General features: G+C 39.0%; 2 protein-coding genes and 1 pseudogene across 3 annotated transcripts; 2 read left to right on the top strand and 1 right to left on the bottom strand.

The window, feature by feature from the left end:
• The first annotated feature begins 2,079 nt into the window (after positions 1–2,079).
• LOC121744491 (polyadenylate-binding protein-interacting protein 7-like) lies at positions 2,080–6,712 on the top strand. 2 transcript variants are annotated; one of them, XM_042138039.1, is made up of 7 exons: positions 2,080–2,360; positions 3,101–3,999; positions 4,239–4,671; positions 4,784–4,854; positions 5,380–5,504; positions 5,650–5,944; positions 6,259–6,712. In XM_042138039.1, the coding sequence occupies exons 2-6, from the start codon at positions 3,226–3,228 to the stop codon at positions 5,933–5,935; spliced, it is 1,689 nt and encodes a 562-aa protein (XP_041993973.1). In that variant the 5' UTR covers positions 2,080–2,360; positions 3,101–3,225; the 3' UTR covers positions 5,936–5,944; positions 6,259–6,712. The 2 variants fall into 2 exon arrangements, with proteins under 2 accessions (XP_041993973.1, XP_041993972.1); XM_042138038.1 differs by having other exon boundaries at positions 5,650–6,316.
• Positions 6,713–11,362: 4,650 nt separating this feature from the next.
• LOC121743073 (transcription factor HY5-like) lies at positions 11,363–13,529 on the top strand. Its single transcript, XM_042136258.1, has 4 exons — positions 11,363–11,575; positions 11,993–12,167; positions 12,425–12,581; positions 13,078–13,529. Exons 1-4 carry the CDS (start codon positions 11,479–11,481, stop codon positions 13,120–13,122), a joined length of 474 nt encoding a protein of 157 aa, XP_041992192.1. The 5' UTR covers positions 11,363–11,478; the 3' UTR covers positions 13,123–13,529.
• Positions 13,530–17,227: 3,698 nt separating this feature from the next.
• On the bottom strand, positions 17,228–20,360 carry LOC121744572 (annotated as a pseudogene).
• Positions 20,361–22,191: the final 1,831 nt, after the last annotated feature.

The raw sequence follows: 22,191 nt of genomic DNA, 5'->3' as shown, positions 1-22,191 counted from the left end.
TAAAGACCACTTCACATCTCAATCTAAAAAATGGTCCACGAATTCTTTTTATTGAAAATTTGTACAAAGAAAATATTAATATATTCCTTCATTCCCACAAAAATATTTTTTTATTCATTCTATAAAAATATTTTTAAACAAATAATAATCCATTTCTATTTTTATTTAGTCTTTTTCTAAGTTTCTCTATATAATGAATGGTTTTAATTAATATTCCTTGCGTCCTAACTCAAGTGATTGATTTCTTTTTTGTCGTTATTTTGCGAAGATGATAATAAATAATTAAAGTAATATAGTAAAGTAGGAGAGAGAATAATATAGAAGATAGTCGTATTTACATTTTTCTTTTATTTATTTTACTTTCTCACCGTTCTAACTATTTATTAATATCATTTCTCCCAAACATGTACCGAAAAACAGTGAGATGAAATGAGTAATATTTACATTTTTCTTTTATTTATTTTACTTTCTCACCGTTCTAACTATTTATTAATATCATTTCTCCCAAACATGTACCGAAAAACAGTAAGATGAAATGAGTAATATTTTAATAACTTTTTCTTTATGCCTTGATCTTATTTTTTACTAAATTTGCTTAAAATCAATGCCATCTCCGAACTTTCTATTTATATGGGAAGCAGAGAATACATATGTAGTTTCTGACTTTACATGTCATGATAAATTTATAATCGTAGTACTAGTAAGTTTTTAATAATACTAGAGTGATAGAAGTCAAATAAATTTGCCAATCAATAAATTAAACAATTTAAAACTCAAGTTGAATAAACTTATTTGGGCCCAATATAGTTTAGAATTAAAAACTCTAAACTACATAGAGCATCAGCAATGGCGTCCGTCCCGGCGGAATTCTGACCGGCGTGCCGGAATTCCGCGACGGACGTCCGCCATTGTGCATGGTAGGCACGGATACAGAATTCCGCCGAGGAGACCGTAGTTCCGCGGCGTTTACTCGGAATTCTGTCGCGACGCCACGCGGACGTCCGCCATTGCGTTGACTTCCACGGACGTCCGCACGGAATTCCCGTTTATTGCATTAAATGTTTTTTTAAAATTTCTATAAATACGTCCCGTTCAACTTTATTTCATTCGCACCACTTGTATTAATGAATATCTCTAGCTCTAAAAATACCTTTCTTTCGAAGAACAATGGAGCACCACGATAGCGATTCCCCCGCCACTAGCGAGTCACCGACGCCTTATTTTCCCGTCGGCGGGAGTGCCGGAATGCCGGGGATGATGCCCCAATCTCAAATGCCATCGGGAATGATGCCCGGGTACTATAACATGTACCCGCAGTGGTATGGGATGATGCCCCAGATGCCTGGGGCGAGTGCCGGAATGCCGGGGATGATGCCCGGAATGTTGGGAATGATGCCCGTACTGATGCCCCAAATGCCGAGGATGATGATGCCCGGGATGATGCAGGGATCGCATGTCGCTGCGGGGGGAGTAGGCAGGGGGTCCCCCAATCGCCGATGGACAACGTCTATCGGTCCTATATGGATTTACTGTCGACGGACAACCCGACGAGTTCTCCTCTCGAGACTCAGTTCATTGGCACTGACACGTTCTCGCTCGAGGAGTTGGGGCTTTCTCCGATCCGAGATTTTCCCACCGACGTACCATCGACGACAGTGAGGAGGGGATGACATTTTTTTAGTAATTATGTATTTTTTTATAAGGAAGTATGTTTTTTTAAAATAAAGTGGTTGCATTTTCTCCGTATTCGTGTCGACTATTTAATTCCGGAAATTATTTAATTTGTAAATTTTTTTAATTGTGGGAAGTCATTTGGGATGTCCGCCACTGTGCAGTGGAAATTTCTTATGACGTGACAGTGCAGTGAGAAGCCCGTATGACATGGCAGAAGGTGTTTTTGAGAATTTCACGGAGAATTACGCCGGAAATTCCGCAGCATTGCTGATGCTCGAACGGTAGTTTTAATAGGAGAAGACGACAATTAAATTGGCTAAATCTAGTATTTAAAGATATACTGTACGGCAAAGGGGCAAAAAGAGAAAAATAATAATAATATTGGAGGAATAATAATAAGAGTAAGAAGAGAGAGAAATGAAGAGGAGTAGATGGAAAGATAGAGAGAGAAGTAGACACAGACACACCCCTCTCCTCCTCTGCTTCAGTTCGCAGCCTCAAGAATCGTGAAAAAAAATTAATCGACGAGTTGTTTTCCCAATCAATAGTGATGTTTGAGGAGTAACTGTTTTCTAAAATTTCACTCATTTTAAGCCCTGGATCTTTACAGAATCCCATCATTTTCCTTTTTTGTGTGGCTATGGATGCATTCGACATGGTTTCCTTTACCACAGGGCTGCGAAAAGGTATATTCAGATAGAAATCTAGATCTTGTTTTATGCGCTGAAGAATGTTCGGATAGGTGCCTTTTCATCTCCTTTTTTGTATGGCTCAGATTTTGAGAGATCTGTGATGACAAGTTTTCTTATTGAAGTTTAAAGCTACAGCTAACTGTGCATTTTCTTTGATTGATCTTCTTTTTATTGTTTAAATATTTAGAATTTTAGCAAAGTTTAAGGTGCGCTATTTGTTGTGTGCATGAGTTTGGATGGTTATGAGTTATGACGGATGATGAATGTGTTAGCTGTCTGTAGATGAAAAGGTTTTCAATTTTGATATTTTCATTATTATGTTTTTTTCTGTACCAAAGATTGATAGTTTTTGGTTACTGTTATAGTGTGTGCCTTTTTATGTGTAGTCTTCTGTGTATGTTTGTTTTCGTCTCTGGTTTTCTAAATATAGTTGTTCTTGCCTCTCAAAAGAGGAAAAATAATTCAAGTTCATTGGATGCTTGTGTTATTATTACAGTTCATTGTATAAAACTGTGTTTTCTTTTCAGAATTCTGTAATTGTGTTTACAGTGAATGCTGGTATATGCTGTAACGAACTGCGGACTCTGTCGCATCCTGAATCCGTGTTATTCACATGTCGTTGAACATATTATATGATCATTGTTTGTTTGTGCTTTTGTGGTTTCTAAAAGAAGGAAAGTGTGAATTTTGTACATCATCTAACTTGCAAATTCGGATGATTTATTCATTTGCAGGGTTTGGGTGATCCACATTGAATACTACGACTTCAGTTGTTCAATCAAGACATTTCTTTCTTTTAAGTGTAGATGGTAGACCCATTTTCTGTTTATCTGAAACACTAGAGTGAAACTAAAATACAATGTACTTGTCGGGAAAGGGACCTTCTGGTGACAAAAATCTTGGTTCTTCAAAACTAACTTTGAACCCCAACGCCACAGAATTTGTTCCATTTTTTCTAAGGTCGCCTGTAGCTGCCTCTAACGGTGCAGAGGCATCCTCAAAATTTGTTAACTCCGCTGCTCCTGGCCCGGGGAAAGGAATATTAGACAGAGTAGAGTCATCTGCCTCAAATGACTCTGATGATGAAGTTCAGCAATACTGGCGCAATCAGCTCCCTGATGATATTACTCCCGACTTTAAGGTCATGGGTATCGATGATAATCAAGGGGCCAATAGCTTAACATTTTCAAGCCTATCTTTGACTGATGCCAACGAAAGTTCAAGATTTTCTTCTTCAATAGGCAGTGGTTTTGTGTTGAAGGAACAACAAGGGTTATCTCTTCGCCCTGTTAATGGGAACAATCATGCTGACCAGCTGAGATATCCTGCCTCTTCCTATGGGGAATACCTGTCGCCTACCAGCTATCATGCATCACTCTCTAAGCCTTGGGACCAACAGATTGTCGGCAACGATCAACTTGTTGCAAGAGAAGGAACTGATGTTGGGAATCCAAGACATGGTCCTCTAGCTGACATATCAAGTGAGCAATTAATGCTGGATAATTCAGACGTGAGCCCTCTAGAGTTCCTGGCTTCACAATTCCCTGGTTTCGCAGCTGACAGTCTCGCAGAGGTTTATTTTGCAAACAGAGGCGATCTAAACCTAACAATTGAGATGCTGACTCAGCTTGAGGTATGGATGCAATGTTTGGCATGCATTCTGTAAGTTGTCACTACACTTAACAATTAGAATGCAGCCTACCAATTTCAGTCCAAAACATTAGATATGGAAGTTTGTTATCATCAGTCCCACCTTAATGTATTGGTTATAAGTGTCAATTAGTTATTCAATACTCGATAATATTTATCTATAATTGATGTATAAACATATTTCTTTGTAGAATTAAGTGTATATTGCTTTGTGTTTTGCAGCTTCAGGTTGATGGTGGCTTGAATCAGACCCTGACTTCAAAAACTGTATCTGCACCAAATCTTAATTCGATGGATTTTCCTGCACTCTCTGTGATGGATGGTCAAACCGAGTTAGTTATTCCCCAAAATGGCAGTGCCTATCGATCTCCAGAAAAGCAAGGCTCGTTGCTGTTCAGATCCAATTCCTTTGTTCCATCAAGGGGTGCTACCGATTTTGCTTCGGCTGTCAGGAAAATGGTACCTCAAGATTCAAGCATGTGGAAATACGAGAAGAATGGCTCTTCAGATGCAAGCATTGGATCAAGCCGAAACTCCCAAGTACTAGCAGGCTCATACAACAGTGGTCAGGGGAGGGGCATCTATGGTGATAGGTTCCAAAGCCGAGGATCAGCCCGCTCATCTCCTGTCTGGCTTGAAACTGGAGATGCAGTCGGTAATGTTCATAGGAAATGTTGCTTTTCCAGTTTTGCATTCTTTTTAAACTTTTTAATTGTAGGAGTGCGTATTCTGCAAGTATGTATGATTTAACTTTGTTGAGCTGGCAGCAAATATGTACTCTGAAATGCGGGGGGAAGCTCGTGATCATGCACACGTGCGCAATGTATACTTAGAGCAGGTATGTCTTGTCTGCGGATGTATGAGGTTAGAATTCAAAGAAAGAAGAGAAATTGAAAAACAAATTGATACCCTTTTGTTACGTGTCTTGATGGATAGGAATATGCTACTAGTATTATCTTTGCTTATTTGCGGACTAGGGGTGCAATAAACATTGGTTTTGTCTGACTGTATACTTCCTTAGATGGGAGATCGAGTTGTGGAACTTGTGCAATCGACTACGTTTTTAGCTGTCTCTTTTTCAAGGTTCATCATTTCTCTTTGGGTGGGGGTGTGGGGTTATGAACTTGATCTGGCTATTTATACTTGTAGCTGTGCCTCCTGTATCTGTGATGGAATTGAGCGTATTTCAATTCATATGAACCCATAACTACTCAGCTTCTTTAACTTCTCCTGCACACTAGGAACTTTTCGGGAATGCTTTTGTAGATGAGGAGTTTATATATCACTTTCGAATCTTTTATATGAATAAGTAATCACAATGTGCTTCCATTGGTCATATCTGACATATTCAATGTGAGATTAGGCACGGCAGGCGTACCTCGTTGGTAACAAGGCCTTAGCCAAGGAGTTGAGCATTAAGGGACAGCTGCACAATGTGCAGATGAAAGCAGCTCATGGGAAAGCACAAGAAAGTATTTTTCGCCAGCGGTTCGTTGTTCTTCGACCATATGAAAGCTTCACAATGTTATAAACCCAAATATTATTGTCTTGTTCCTGTATTATTACCTAGTTGAAAACTCTTTTACTATCTATTGTCCATCGTTGCATTATCCATGATTCACTATTTTTGCAGGAATTCAGACATTCAAACCAACGGGAGGGAACAGATGATTGATCTGCATGGTCTACACGTGAGTGAAGCTATTCATGTCCTCAAGCGTGAACTGGCGGTGATGAAGAACACAGCAATATCAATGGATCAAAGACTGCTTGTCTACATATGCGTAGGAACTGGTCACCACACAAGGGGGGCACGCATGCCTGCTAGACTCCCGACTGCGGTTCAGCGCTACTTGCTGGAGGAGGGCCTCGATTATTCAGAGCCGCAGCCGGGACTCCTCCGAGTTGTTATATACTGAAACGGGGAGGTATAGGATATTTTTGACACTGCATTACTCAAAATCTATCCATCCATCTGGAGGGGAAAAAAGAAAAAATGGAAATCTGTTGTATCTGTAAATGGGGAAAAAATGGTACTACTTAGTATACTTTGGCAGCGATAAAAAAAGGAAAATACGTAAAAAAAAAAGAAAAGAAAAGGGAAGGATGGGGAAAGCAGATGTCTGTAAGATAACTGTGTAGTTGGCCGAACTTATCAGGATGTTTTTGTAGTTATCAGATACTTTGATCGGCCTGTTTTTGTTGTTTTGGTTTTATTACATTTTTTGGTTTAAATATGCAGATGTAAACTGATAGAATTGTTTCTGAAATTTGTCCAATCATTTGGGGCTCTTCACAAATCTCTCATCTAACCGGGTCCATGGAGGAGATTTGTTTTCAAGGCGCTGCGGGCATCCACAATGCTGCTGGCCGGACCGCACTTGGGTCCTGACCCGCGGTCCACGGCGTTAAATGCACCCTAGTTCCGGCCTGGCGTTAGGTGTGCCCATAACGCACGCGATGAGTCCCGGCCCGGCGTTGGATGTCTTCTTGGCCGGGCCGCAAGTCCCCTCCATTATTTATTTATTTTTTCTTGTTTTTTTGCCGGAGGAAGAAAAATGGAAGGAGAAATGAAGAGGAGGAAGAGGGAGAGCCGGAGAGGTAGAGGACGAAGAGGGAGAGGAGCGTTTCTTTTTATGTTGGAATTGGGAGTATATTTATAATTTTATATTCGAAATTGGAGATTTGAGATCTCATTTTGATTTTCTCAATCAAAATTTCCACACAAAACTCATTTTCATTAAATAGACCTGGTAGAATTAAAAATGAAATTTATATTTATAGTTTATAATTTTCTCATTTTGATCAATTTTTTTTTTTAATTTTTAGTTTATAAATTTTGAATTAAAAATATTTTCTCGTGTTATAATTGTTCAACGTTTTAAATTTTTACAAGTAAAATAGGCTGAAGTTGTGAATAGTGCGATTTAATAATTGTGGCCTAGGAAGAGGCTGCAGGGTTAAAGGAGTTGTGGTCTGGGAATGATTACATGGAGGGGACTTGGGGCTTGAATTGGAGACTGACGATGACCATGCCGCTGCACTTAATTTATCCTTGATATGTCTTCCGTTCATCCTGTACAAACTCATTAAACAAAACAACGACATCACTCCAAAATTCAATCCAACGTCAAACGCAAACAAATCTAGCTAGCGGAAATCGACAAAAAGACAACAAATAGAATGCTATGCTGATGTTAGGAAAGTAATCAAAGCCATCGAAATGACCCTGCATAATACTCTGTAAAAATCATGGCTCCCGCAGTAATATGAAATCTCAGCAGAGAGAAACTACAACTGACAAACGTATTGCAGTCATCCCTCTACTTTAAAAAAAATTTATTATTTAATATAAATATTTAACCCATTAATAAGAACACCATCATTCAGTGAGGTTATACAAAAATAATTATATTAATTGTTTTTCATGTGAAAACATGAAAAGGAGCTTGTTTTCCAAATATTATTATTTTTATATAACTTCTTCATATTATATTGACAATAAACTGAAATAATAAAGAAGATAAATGAGGTTGTTGAAAAGTTAAAACTTCAACATGAAACCGAATTATCCAAATTATCAAATTCGAATAATTAAGATAATTTGGATAATCAAATTATAGTTATATGTCAAAAATAGTATCTTGTCAATAAAAGCATAAAATTTCCATCCATCAACCGATTACTGTTAATATGAGATTATTAGTCACTTAATTATTATTTATAATTATTTTGCTAAATAACTCAATTTTTTATACAATAAATGTCAATTTTGGTCCTAAACATACGAATGACTACTTTGTCTTGTAATTTGTTGTCCATTTATTGGCTTAATTTGATGTCAGTTTTATTGCCTCATTGTCGACGAAGAAGCAATCAACACTCCTCGTTAACTTGTCACAATAATGCCTAATGTATCAAACCAACATACATTATAGATTTTTTTTTCGGATTCAAAATTCAAAACTCAAATTGGAAGAAAAAAAATAAGGTTTTTATTTCACTCCATCAAATTACCTGAACATGCAAACAAATGTTACAATAACAAAACATAGAGCATAACTCAAAACATTCACTAATTTCTGAATTTCGTCCTTAATTTCAGTTAAATTCAAGAGTAAACCCTCAAAATCGGAACCACCAACTGAGGTTGACGACGAACAAGCTTCGATTTCATGAATTGACACGCACCACTTGAAAAAAACTACATTCCTTCCTCTCATGTACAAAGTAAAGCTTACCTGTTGTGGGTTTGCCTTAACTAGTGACAATATGGAGCGCCGCCACCGTCTTACAATAGTAGAAAACGTACCTAAAATGGAGGTCTTGGAAGTCATGAGCACCGCGCCATTGCCTCTGTCACTAGATTCCCTGCTGCACGTCAACCACGCCATATCCAACAGTGTTTGGTTGTTGTAGAGAGCAGGAGAAATTAGGGCTCTTGGCTGTGGGGAAGAAAGAGAGGGAGAAATAAAGATGAAGTGTTAATAATAAGAAAGAGAGGGAGAAATCGTTTATAGTACCCATTTTTGGTATTTTATTTAACATTTTCATGTATTTCAGAAATATAAAAATTTTTTTAAAAAAATAGCTACAATAATTGTTTTCGGCTAATCAGGTCAAATTTTCGCTAATTGACGGTTTCAGAAATTGACGGAACCGTAAAAAGGACCAAATAGACAACCTTTTAGTACGTCTAGGAGTAAATTTTTCAAAAAGTTAATGTTCAAAACCAACAATATATTTTGGTCATATGTTTAGGACCAAAATAATACTCCACTTCACGTTTTTTTAATAAGTAAATTCAGTTACTATTCTATACTCTTTTTAGAGCCAATTTAGCATCCGTATCCTGATTAACTTGTCTAATACAAAAATACAATTGTATGGGATTTAAAAATTTTGACATCTTTTTGGTAATGTATTAGTTAAATAAACCATTTATGTGTATCAAACACAACTCAAGCACAAAAACAACACAAACACAAAAACAAAAAAACTCTAATTTTCGTTTAAATGAAAAAACTACTCCTTAAAACACTGAAAATGGAAATTTTGAAAAAGACTACCCCATCTAATTTTGTTGGGCCGCTATCCGTGTGGGATCAAATGTAAAGCTCCGATATAGAAAAAGGTGTTGAAATAAATACTAAAAATAGTACTCCTAATAGTTTGAAATCGAGTGTACATAATCACCATATTATTGAAAAGTTCATGGGTGAAAATAGTGGTTTTTGAAATTCTGAGGGGTGAAAGCAGAAATTACATTTCTCCTGCCCAAAAATAGAAAATAGAGTGTATACCTAGACATCACCAAACCGAACCTGCCCGGCTGAACCGGCCTGGAACCGTCACCGGCAGTTCCGAACCGGAACCGGAACCGTCGACGGCGGTTCGAACCGTGACCGGAACCGGCGGTTCCGACAGGCCGGTTCAGGTTCAAGAAATTTGCGAACCGTAACCGGCGGTTCCGAACCGCCGGTTCGCCGGTTCCGACACCTTTTCAGGCTACCACCGGCCTATACGTAGCCTTTTCAGAAACCGGGTCAGAAACCGTTGACGAAACCGGCGGTTTCTGACAAAAAACCGACGGTTCAAGGAGTAAACCGGCGGTTCCGCCGGATTTCAAAATTTCAAAATTTGAAATTTGAAATTTGAAATTTTTTCTTTTTTTTTTCTTTTTTTTAATCACATTTCCCTCTATAAATACCCCCTCCTCTTCATTTTCTACTTATCTCATTCTTGTGTTAGATAAGAATTTCTCTCTCAATCTCAATTTCTCTATTCTCCATCCTCATTCTCTCAAGTTGTTTACGTTATTTGCGCTCATAATTTACTCACGTTGTTCTTGTTCACGTTATCATATTCACATAAACACTACTCTCTATTCTCTACTTCCAATTTCCATAATATCTTGTCTTCATCTCGTCGTGGTGGTGATCGGGGCAACGGTAAAATTGCAAATTACAACTTTAAAATTACAAATTACAACTTAAAATTTACAAATTACAACTTAAAATTACAAATTACAACTTCGAAATTGCAAATTACAACTTATTACTTAATATTACAAATTACAACTTTAAAATTACAAATTACAACAATTACAAATCGAAAAATTTAAATACAAGTTACTTACAACAATTACAAGTTACTTACAACAATTACAAATTTACAACTTACAAGTGTTGACAAAAAAGACTTAGAAGATCATTAAAAGATATTCCTCATTTGATAAGTATCTTATTGGTGAAAAAGTGAGTAATGAGTATCTTTGGGGCAGATGGTACTGGAACACAAATTTATATATGGAATCTGGATGAATGGGGATCAGATTATAGTTTAAAATGGGAAGTTGGGTTCACTGGCCAATGAACTCCCGCCAATGAACCCAGCTTCCCATTTTAAACTATAATCTGATCCTCATTCATCCAGATTCCATATATAAATTTGTGTTCCAGTACCATCTGCCCCAAAGATACCCATTACCCACTTTTTCACCAATAAGATACTTATCAAATGAGGAATATCTTTTAATGATCTTCTAAGTCATTTTTGTCAACACTTTTAAGTTGTAAATTTGTAATTGTTGTAACTTGTAATTGTTGTAACTTATATTTAAATTTTTCGATTTGTAATTGTTGTAAGTAACTTGTAATTGTTGTAAGTAACTTGTATTTAAATTTTTCGATTTGTAATTGTTGTAATTTGTAATTTTAAAGTTGTAATTTGTAATGTTAAGTAATAAGTTGTAATTTACAATTTTGAAGTTGTAATTTGTAATTTTAAAGTTGTAATTTGCAATTTTACGGTTGTAATTTGTATCAATAAAATTGTATTTGTAATTTGTATCTCTAAAATTGCTTTATTCTAATTTTATTTATGCAAATATATTTACATTTTTACTTGAATTACATATTTATAATGAAAAAAAAAACGAAACGCCGAACCGGCCCGGAATCGGCTCGGAACCGGCCAATCACAGGCGGTTCCACGGTTCACGAACCAGAACCGCCGCACCTTGGCCGGGCGTTCAGGTTCATCAATTTATTGAACCGGAACCGGCGGTTCCGAACCGTGAACCGCCGGTTCCGGAACCGTGGTGACGTCTATGTATACCGTGGTCCCAATTCAATGCACCTACTCGAACGAATCACAACCGTCTGATCACATTTATAATCGAACGGATTAAATATCATGACGTTACCGCCTCATCGACCTTTGATTAATCGAACACGTTATGGCGGAAACACCGCCACGATCGTTGCTTCTGCTTCGTCGGATTAAGCTCTATCTAACGGTTACTGTAGCTCAGAGCTTCACTCTTTTCTTGTCTCTCCAACATTTACGTCCCGCTCTTTTTCTCTCTAGAAGGCTGAATTACCACTCATCTGAAACATTTTTTTTTTCATTTTCTCTCTCCTGCCGCAATTCTTGGCTGTGTTTTTTATTAGTTGGAGAAATGCAAGAGCAAGCCACGAGTTCTATCGCCGCCAGCTCTCTGCCTTCTAGCAGTGATAGATCTTCTAGCTCTGCCCTTAACGCTGAAGTTAAACAAGGTAATATTTGCTTCTCAAAAGGGATTCTTTTTAAGTTTTTTCTACGTGCTGCATTAGTGAGATGGCTTCACATGATGCTGTGTAGTTTAGTTTCTACTATCTCTTAATGGTTTTGATTTCCACTTTCCATTATAAAAAAGTTTCAGTCTTTGCTCTCTGATAATAGCACCGTTTGATCTCTCTCTCTCTCTCTCTCTCTCTCTCTCTAACAATACCACTGTTTGCTTGTTGTAAATCAAGATTTTTTTTAGGTTGTAGTAAGATCAAAGATCGTAGCTTAGAATGAGTCAGCGATGTTGATTAATTTTAGGAAGTATGTGAGATTGTTTTATTCGGATTGGGGTGCATTTCGGTGAATTATAACGGATCAAAGAGTATATTTTGTACTCCTCATTTCAAAATTGAATCTTGGTGAAGGAATGGAGAGTGATGATGAGATCAGAAGAGTGCCGGAGATGGGTGCGGAGGCAGGCGGCACGACAACCTCAGGCCGGGATGGAGGTTTGTTAGCGGGGCCCGCTCAGCCGTCAGCTGCCGGCTCGAAGAGGAGAGGAAGGAGCCCTGCTGACAAAGAAAACAAGAGGTTAAAAAGGTATGTTGAGTAATTAAGGCGTATCCTTATCCAATCATATCAAGACATGTCATCTCTTGTCCGAAGATATTCTTTGGGTCCCCTCAAAATTAGGATGAGCTTAGCCTTATTGTGATGGGTATTGAAAACAGACTAGTCATGCATTTGAGCTGTTTAAGAACTTAAGAGGTTTTTGTCTTGGTGCTGTTGGTTACTTATATATATGTCAGCTGCATTTTGGTAATTGTGTTCAAATTTTTATTTTTTTTTGGTGTAAGGCTGTTGAGGAATAGAGTCTCAGCTCAGCAAGCGAGGGAGAGGAAGAAGGCGTATTTGATCGATTTGGAGGCTCGAGTTAAGGAGTTAGAAACTAAGAATGCTGAGCTTGAAGAGAGGCTCTCCACTTTGCAAAATGAGAACCAAATGCTTAGACAGGTACAAGTTTGATTTTTTGCTGCTTGCTAGCACTATTACTTTGTTCAAGAATACCTTATTTTCAGCTCTTCAAGGGGGGGTTTGAAATAAGGCATTGGATAAAGTACAACCTTGCGTGATTCATTGTTCTTGTTTTGTACTCAAAATGTGATACATGAAAGGTTAGATAGCTTATCGAATGGGAATCTGTAGTATAGACATTGTACCCAGCTCATTTCTATTGGCTTCTATCCATGGACTAAATGTATTAGTCTTTTGAAGTTGAAAAAACTTAGATCCTACGCCCTATAGTATAGTGTCTCGTTTGTCATGTCGTTCATTGTCTCTACTAAATATCAAAATTCTTTTTGCCATAATGTTTAAAATTGTTAGGAAGATGTTGTGAATGAAGGAGTCATTCATTGTGAATCTACGGCTCTTTGTGCTTGAGAAAAGAATCTTGTGAATACATCAACCAGTCACGCGTTCTTACTCCTAAATCGGATACAATTTGCAGATACTGAAGAACACGACTGCAGGAGCGCAAGAGGGAAGAAAGTAGGAATGTGATGTTCAGATGTTGGATGTGAAGAATACAAAATTTCCCTTCAAGGCAATGCTGCATTGGATCTTAACTCACTCTTGTCATGTTGAGAAGGGGTTGATTCTGTCGAGCTAGCTTCTTCTCCGGTCGATGATGGTGTGCAGTTAGATTATTGCTAGAGCTGGAGTTGTTGTATATAAGCTGCTGCTAGAGCTAGAGTTGTTGTATGTAAGTTGCTGCTAGAGAGAGGATGTTGCTAAGGATCATGGAATGAAATATAGTGTGCCAAATTCAAGAAATTAGAGCTCTTGATGTATGACATGCTTGCTCGTTCGGGTTTGTAGATGTGAAAAATGATGCAGACATGTCTAATAAATTAGTATCTTATACATGTGATTTGCACATGTGTTTGTTTATGTGGTAAATATGCGAATCAATGGACTTACAAAAACAAGTACAGTTGAATTTTGAAAAAGGAAAAAAAGAGTATATGAACACCTATAGAGACTAAGTACTCCACTTATTATGTAGTCAATGAATAAAGAGTGGTTTCTGCATTTGTAAACGTGTATAGTGTGAGAGAGAGAGATCAAGATAAACAGAATTCAAGTCTCCAATTCCAAAAAATCCCTCTTCTTATCTCTCCAAGGTTACAACTTTGTGTGCGTTAGCTGCTCTTTCCTTTCCTGACAATTAAATTGTTGCTATTCTAATTTATGATTTGTGACTGAAATACAAAATAAATTTCTGTACTTTGTTGATTTGATTGGGTTGACAGTTGTGGCAATGCATTCTTATATAGTATTTGAAGAGCCTAAAAATTGTGCATTTGTTTCATTTTGTTCATTGTTGGGAGAGTAGGAGGATTTCAATGAACTAATGGCTGGAGTGGTGAGGAAGACGAACAGGATGGCAGAGGCGAAGAAAAGTACATGCTTATGAAGTCAAATCTAGGTGGACAAAGACTAATCTTGTCGGTGTGAAAATGATGTCTTTTATGATAATCAGTAACTATAACTTAAGTATGTAGAAACCATGTCAGCTTTGATTATGCTTTCTGGTATAATATCTAGTAGTAACATTATTTTCAAGCTTTTGAGTTTTGGAAACTTGCTCGAATTGGATCCTTCTAGTTGATTGGTATTAACCGTCGGTTGAGCTCCATCACATTACAAAAAACAAAAGGCTTTTAAGTGTAACAAAACAACGTCCTCATTTACACAAAATATGTTCAACCAAACAGAAAAAAGAACACATCGATTCTCATCTCAAAAACATACTCTGTTAAGGACCTAAATCCCTAACGTTCGGTAGAACGGAGAACAACTATGAAGAGATAAATCCGGCGCCCGTGAGGGTCGGCGGATGACGAATCTGGGTGGCTGTGCGCGGGTTCCAACCCGTCGGGCAGCGACTGCAGATCAGAGGCTGTGCGCGGTGAGATTCCGTCGGGCAGCAGGTAGCGTAGGGATTAAGGATTCAACGTATTATGCAAGGGACTTGGCCAAAATCATATATTCATTGAATGATTAAAATGATAACATCCTCTCCTATTTATAATACTAGAGTACTACTACCTTAACTTATTGAATAAGAAAATAAAGATATGGAAAAGATATGGTGAATCAAAAGATACTAAATAATTGAGATTTCCTAGGGTATGGGGATCGTATCAACTCCCCCACGGTTGAAATCCACCTTGTCCTCAAGGTGGAAACCACAAACCAACGACGAGAGTAGAAAGCAGAAGCTTTAGCTAGGCGTCTCCTCCTGGATCAAACACATATCGAACAGCTGAATGTCTCCCTTTATCACCTCCAAGAATGCTCAAATATGGCGTGTCATTGAACGGAGGGATGAATCGTGTATCGACGTCGAGTGATGTCGAACGATGAACAATACTTGGAACATTGCCATCAAAGAAATCCACATCGAAATAGGCTGTTATCCTTACACCAGTGCAATCACTTCCCCTCTTAAACCAACAATTCGTAACATCCTTCGATGACATTTGAGCAACATTGAACGATGCGATTATCTTCTCCACTTCACCAATAGAACCATCCTCCTCTTTATCTTCTAGCAATGTCTCCTGAAGCAAAATCCCAACGCCATCCTTTATCTCCAATTCCCAGTGTGTTGGAACAACAAGATCACCAATCTTATCATCATATGCCACGGCGAGCACTTGCGGTGACTCATTGTCGTTCTTGACAATCCCTTCGTTCTTGACGAACTCTTCAGGGGACTCGTTGTTTGGAACATCAAGAGAAGGGCCATCATTGTGAACATCGGTAATGTCAATGGAAACATCATCACCGAATACTATCGCAGGAGTATGATCAGTTTTCTCTTCGGCTAAATTTTCATCTTGAATGTTCTCCTCAAACCACGCGTTCAAACGGACGAGCAAAGCGGCTTGCTCTAACCTATAAATACGTAATTTCTCGTTGTAATTATCTAAGGCCGCTTGTTGGACAGGAATGAGTGATCGAACCATGAGTTCGGGATTATTGGGGAGACCACGCTTTTGCCTCGAATCCCTAAACTTTCTAGACTTTTGAGGCAGGTGCATAGAGCCGGATCGGGTCCGGGCAGCTGCAGGCAGCATCGTTGTGTGGTGACTCGGAGATTGGTCGAACTGTTGTGGCTCTCCAGACGGGTGGTAGCTGCGGCGGGTTGGTACGGCTGTTGCCAATCTCGGGGGTCGGTAGGATGATTGGGTGGTGGCTGGTATGATGGCAGATGGTGGCGCCGGGGCTGGCGGCTCATGTACGGGTTTCTATTAGGCTGATAGGGATGTGACTTGTCCGGTTCCAAACAGGATGGCTGTTCCCCGCAGGTAGAACGACGCACGGGCAGTGGTGGACAGCGGCGATTGGTTCGATGTCTGGGCGGATCCCAGCAACTAGGTCGACACGGCGGTGGCTGATCATAATCCGAGTACCCCTGCGATGCCCGGCGGTGAGGCGGTGGTTCCCAACAAGAGGGCTGCCGCGTCGGTGGAGGGTCATAGGGATCAAAATCCTGGAGTGATCGGTTACCGGGAGGATCCCAACAGGTAGGGTGGCGGATCTGGACCGACTCCATTTGGTGAGACGATTGCGTATCCCGGTGGTATTTTGCCTGACTCCCAACTTCGGTGTAGCTGCGTGACATATGGTGGTGGTCGGCGTATGCGTATGACATGTTGATGGATTGAGGCGTGGCTGTGGTGGATGATGATCGCCTGACTTCAATGCGGCACGCAGGAATCCTTCCTTCCCGTCGGGCGTTGCAGAAGTAGAGTTGTCCGGCGGACAGGCGGGACTCGACAACCAAAGCAGTTGCTGTGCGCGGAATGGTTTCCGTCGGCCAGCGGTGTAGCTTCGGTTCGAGATGGTGGGAGGGTGAGCTCTCAATGAAAGCACCAGTTGTTAAGGACCTATATCCCTAACGTTCGATAGAACGGAGAACAACTATGAAGAGATAAATCCGGCGCCGTGAGGGTCGGCGGAGGACGAATCTGGGTGGCTGTGCGCGGGTTCCAACCCGTCGGGCAGCGACAGCAGATCAGATATACGTCCCGGCTGAGGGGAAATACCTAGGGGAAATAGTGTAAGATGGTACATCAGCAATCATATAATCATACTCATATACTCCTAATTAGATATTCTATGAATGTAAGAATCTAAGTTTGATGGATGGATGGATGGACGTTTATGTGAGGAACAGAAAAAAAGGTGAGGTGGGACTTTGTTCTTCCCTCTTCACAGACTCACATAAAATGAGGGGATGGATTTTTCCTGTGGTTAATATCTGCAAGTTGCAGAGTCTGATTTTGTTGCATAAATAAGATAACTACTACTACTACTTTAATACCATTACTAGAACTGAAAATGAAATGTCACCATTTGTTGAGATTCAAACTATGTTAGTAATTTACAATTTATTAATATGAATGCCACTGTTACAATAATAAATACTAGTAGTATAAATGTAGTGCAAGCCATTTAGTGTTTCGTATTAGGCCTTTTAATTTTTTGTCAAGTTATTTTGAAAGATTTAAAAATAAGTCATTGTTGATAAGAGGGAGGCATCTGTCACACACACAATAGTGAACACACAATCTCAAATCTCAATATGCTAAGAAGGAAGATCCTTCAATTCTACCATAAAAATCAAAAAGTTTTTATTCTCCAAACACTAATGAATGTATCTACTAATAGACCAAAATGGTCAGACAGTAGTTCCATAAATAAGAATTAGTAGTACATCTTAAGAAAGAACGGTATTATCTATGGATGCCCATCTCTGAACCTTGTTCCTTTCCTTGGTAATAAGGATGTATAGCGTACGCCTTCAAGGTATAACGGCGACTGCATTTCAATCAGACGCGAAACCTGCAACAGTTTAACATCTTTAGATTCCAGCAGCACGTAGTGATCAAGACGTGATTCATGCTTTGATTATTTGCTCGACTAGAAACCGGATAAAAGGAAAAGAATCTCATCTTGGATGTATAAGGAACTGCAGAAGGAGATATACTCACAGCTCTTCTGAATGCAAACATCTCCTCTTGACCAGATAGAAGGGAAACTATTGTGGTGGGTGTTCCTCCTGAACTCACACTGCCTTCTGAGGAAACATCTCGTCTCAGTTTCGTGCTTTCTGTTTCTGTTTCAAATTGAAAGCTGCAAAGCAAAATGAAAACACAATCATTACACAGTGAAGAAGGTTGAGGGTAGCTAAAGTGTTGATGAAGGGTGAAACGAAGCAATTCATGAATGCTTGCCTTTCTAAATCAAACAGCACACCCTCATCAGTTCCTTGGAATAGATCATCGATGGAAGCAGCAGCAGAGCAATACAGGCAACAATGGTGATTGTACAGTTCATCGACGAGGGTGATAAACCTTCTGGCCTAAAAAGGATGATTGTTTAGTTCATCAAAGCTTAGCTCAGAATTAATTTCTGTGAAGGTAATAAGACGAGAAATAGTTACCTTATCTCGGATACACATACTCATAACAGGAATATCTGCAATGAAGACTGTATGGAAGGTTTTGGGTATAGCAATATAATCAGCTGCCCCAATCTGCAAGCGTTATGTGAGACCAATTACAGAAAAGGAAAAACCTTGGCACACCTCAATTGGATTCAACAAGTAGAATTTACAATGTAAGGTAATCTAGGCTTGGTTTAGAAAAAAGGTATAAATATATTGTAAAACAATTGACCCGAACGTTGGAGCATACCGCTTGGCCACTAAATATTCAAATGTGAACCATGCCACCCCGTTGCAGCTCTGAGGCACTCACTTCCAATGTTCTGCCAAAATATGGTTTCATCACATGTATCAAATCAAAAGGCAGATATATATTGATTAGTTCTTATCACTTTGGTACCTTCCAAACATCACCGGAAGAGTTTGAGAAGTAACCCTCTCTCCAGACTCTCCGACAATCTTGTTCCACATACTCTCGTATTCCTTCGTTTTGGTACTATCGAGAGGCCAATAGTAATGAGTCTGACCACTCACCAAAAAACTCAATGTCAATAAAACACATTTCAAGCAAGTCTATCTAATTACACTCTTCAACTACCAAGTTCAAGGTTGAACCTAAACTACTTGTTCGAGTTTCACTCATTTGCTCAATGTGATCATATATTTCACATAATAAAAAATTATACACCAATCGTATAGACTGAAAGTTACAAGTTCTTGCCTGATCAGATGAACTCAATGCTATATGACGCCGGTAATCAATTTCGCTTCCAATCAGAACATTTTCAGTGATCCTCCATTTTATCCAGAAGTTCTTCAAATATCTCTTTCTGCATGCCATCCTGAACAGGAAGAGATATTCTTTTTATTTGTAGAGAACGAAACTGTGACAGGAGGGCCCATCATCTAGAAGATTATAGCTGAGGCGAACCTGATTTAGATACCTGGGAGCGCGATTACTTGTAGCGACAAGAACAGTTCCTGTGCTCAGTAGTCTGCTCACAATTCCAGATAAGGCCACAATAGCAAATACATCAACTGACTGTAGAAAGAAAAACAAACCAAGATGTTGAGCTTCTCAGCTCAGAGGACACAAACAGAGAAAAGATAGTGTAACGACACAATTAAAATTGTGTAGGTCCTATATACTACATCAAAGGTTTAAACATTACCCAGTGAGTTGCTTATGAGATAAATTTGGAGGGGGCGGGCAAAGTTGTCAAACCTGTATTTCGTCGAAGCATAGAATACTGGCTCCTCTTCGATGTCCTTGTGCATCAGTGAGAAACTTGTCGGCAACAGCAGGAAGAATATTTTTCATATTCATCTCTTGCTTATATTTCTCTTCTTCAACCAGCCATTCCTTAACTTTTGTATCAAATGGAAGACTCATAACCCAGTTGGAAATGCTAGATTGAAAAGACTCTTCCATCTTTCGATTCTTCCACACTTTATGCATGAGATCATGAATTTGAAGCATAGCCTGCCGATTTTAATCTTAGATGATGAGGATTTCTGATAAAATATACTAAACCGTGCCACTTTATTATCTCAAGGACAGATCATCCATATATACAATGCAAGCACTTGCCTCGTGAAAATGAAGCCGTCTCCGATGTTGAAAAATATAATAAAACATGTCCATTATCATTGTCTTCCCTGGTCCACCATGAAAATTGGAAACAGATCATGAAGTAAACTTAGATATAAGAACAAATCAAGTGAGATATTAAAGATGAAGCAGCAAACCACTTCCAACATTTCCATAAATGTACAATCCTTTTGGGGCCGGAGGAGCTGTAGGACGCTGCCCAACCATCACATCTAGTTTCTTTTCTCTGTTCAGATATGACACCCACTTTCCCACGCCGGGCTCAACACTATCAGCACTTATGCTACATCAAGACAAACTCTAATAATACAGGAAAGAAACAGCAGTAAAGAAGAGCTCAATAGAGAGAATGGAAGGGTTTGCCTCACCGTGACAGCCACTTGTTCATAAAACTCCGTCTCCTGCTCACGGTTGATGATCCACCACCCTGCTGTTTTGCGTTGGCCGCCTCCAACAATAGTCTCCGCCTCTAATTTTCCCGATTCTCTTCCCACTTAGCTATTTGCCTGCGAAAAGAAAGTAAATCATGGAGAAAAGACGAGCATCATCTCAAATACGTATAAGCTCACATGGTATTCCTCCATATCTCTCTCATACTGGTGGAGCCTCTGGAGTAGATTTTCGAGTTGGAACACAACCTTTTCTTGGTAAGAATCATGTTTCAACTTCCCTTGATTAACGAGACTCTTATAATAAGCAAGTGGTCCTGGAGGTAATTGAGAAGCAGATCAAACAAAAACCCCATCCAGATAAAGGGATGTGATAATTACATCCGAATTCGGGCACTTTGTTTCAGAACCACAATCACATTAAGGAATTATAAAATCCACAAAATAGCCAAATAGTTTAGTCCATTTTCGCATACAAACACACACCCAATTCACACAAATCAAGCAAGTAATTGTGATTCGAGCAGACGCACCAGGATTGTTGGAGAGAAAAGAAGGTGGGCGATCGCAGTAAAACCTCGAATGAAATTTGGATGAGGAAACAAATTTCAAGAGTTTTTTCATTTCCAAACTGTTAAGAATTTGGTCTGAAAACAATTGGGCAGTTAATAACAGGGGTATTACTTTTCTTGTTCTAGGCTAAAATTATAATTCCATAAGTGTAGTGAACTTTTTTTTTTATTGTGACTTTGGCTTATGCATCTTTGTGAAAGACGCATCACCGTGATGCGTTTCATTAAAAGACTAATGAGGGTCATGCGTCTCTCAATTTTTTTGATTTTTTTGAACGACGCATGACGCTTATGCGTCTTAGGGAGAGACGCATCTCCCTCATGCGTCTCTAATTCGCTTAAAATCCAGATACTGAGGCAGTAGCTCCCGCAGACGCGAGAGAAAGAGAGGCAGCGAAAACAAACGCGATTTCCTTGGCAATTCCGGCGATTTCCCCTCGTATTCCGGTAAGTTTCATTCAATCTTTCAACATTCCTCCCTTATTTGTTGTCAATTTGCATATTTTGTTTAGATTTCTCTCAATTTTGTAAATTAGGGTTTATAACAAATTGCTTAATTTTAGCCGATGTTTTGTTGTTTTGTTAATTGTAATGGATACTATTGGTGAAATTCATTCTATTGTATAGTTTTTTATATGTTTGAGATGCTTGGTGTTGTATTTTGGTTGTTATTGGAGAATAGAGTATGAGTTGAAATGTATCTTTTAATGTAACCTTCTAATTTAATAGTTACATGTAAATTAGGCATTATAAATCATGAATCGTGTTGAATTGGAGTGAATCATTTGATTTATGATGTTTTGTTATTTTGACGATGAATTTGAATGTATATGTTATTTGTATTGTAAATGTGAGTTTGTAATTGTTGTTTTGTGAATATGTTATTAGATTAGATGGAGACTTCAAGTTCAAAGGGACAATTATTATATGGACCCGAAGACCCGTCCGTGCTATATTTGCAGAAACATCACCTTTCAAATAAACTAATGAAAGAGGGCACAACACAAGTATTCAAAGTTCGAAGAACAGAAAGTAAGATATGTGACATAGACATTCATGAGAATGTGGGGTATTGGCTTGACGCCTTTGGTTTCAAAGGCGTGATGGATTGTGGGAGGTCGATGAAGGTCGACAATGAGCTGATCACAACTTTGTTGAGCGTTGGAGGCCGGAGACGCACACTTTCCATCTACCGATCGGAGAGGCGACGGTGACCTTGGAAGATGTGCACCGGATGATCGCGTTTTCACAGGGCGTGACCATCATGTCTGCTATCCAGATTGGCCTAGCAAGTGCCGCGATTTGTTGGGATGGATACCGAATACATCCACAGAGACAAAGCAAGGCGGTTTGCTGATGACCGCGCTGATCAACCAGACGAGGATACCTCTGGGTGATGATCTACCTACATACGTATACATCCAAAGGGCACGTATCCATGCCCTAATTTTGTTAGGAGGTCTCATTCTACCAGACACCACGGGGTGTAAGGTTCCATTTATGTGGTTGAATGCGTTTGAGGATCCGG

Source organism: Salvia splendens, chromosome 8 (genome assembly GCF_004379255.2).
Source record: "Salvia splendens isolate huo1 chromosome 8, SspV2, whole genome shotgun sequence".
Classification (NCBI taxonomy): Eukaryota; Viridiplantae; Streptophyta; class Magnoliopsida; order Lamiales; family Lamiaceae; genus Salvia; species Salvia splendens.
Note: the sequence above shows the minus strand (reverse complement) of the source record. Positions and strands in the feature narration are given on the sequence as shown.

Bases quoted from the DNA above. Each gene is read 5' to 3' on its own strand.
- LOC121743073 (XM_042136258.1), top strand. From the start codon at position 11,479: ATGCAAGAGCAAGCCACGAGTTCTATCGCCGCCAGCTCTCTGCCTTCT. The intron at 12,168-12,424 runs GTATGTTGAGTA...TTTTGGTGTAAG, and splicing joins GAAAACAAGAGGTTAAAAAG to GCTGTTGAGGAATAGAGTCT. The intron at 12,582-13,077 runs GTACAAGTTTGA...TACAATTTGCAG, and splicing joins AGAACCAAATGCTTAGACAG to ATACTGAAGAACACGACTGC.
- LOC121744491 (XM_042138039.1), top strand. From the start codon at position 3,226: ATGTACTTGTCGGGAAAGGGACCTTCTGGTGACAAAAATCTTGGTTCT. The intron at 4,000-4,238 runs GTATGGATGCAA...TGTGTTTTGCAG, and splicing joins AGATGCTGACTCAGCTTGAG to CTTCAGGTTGATGGTGGCTT. The intron at 4,855-5,379 runs GTATGTCTTGTC...ATGTGAGATTAG, and splicing joins GCAATGTATACTTAGAGCAG to GCACGGCAGGCGTACCTCGT.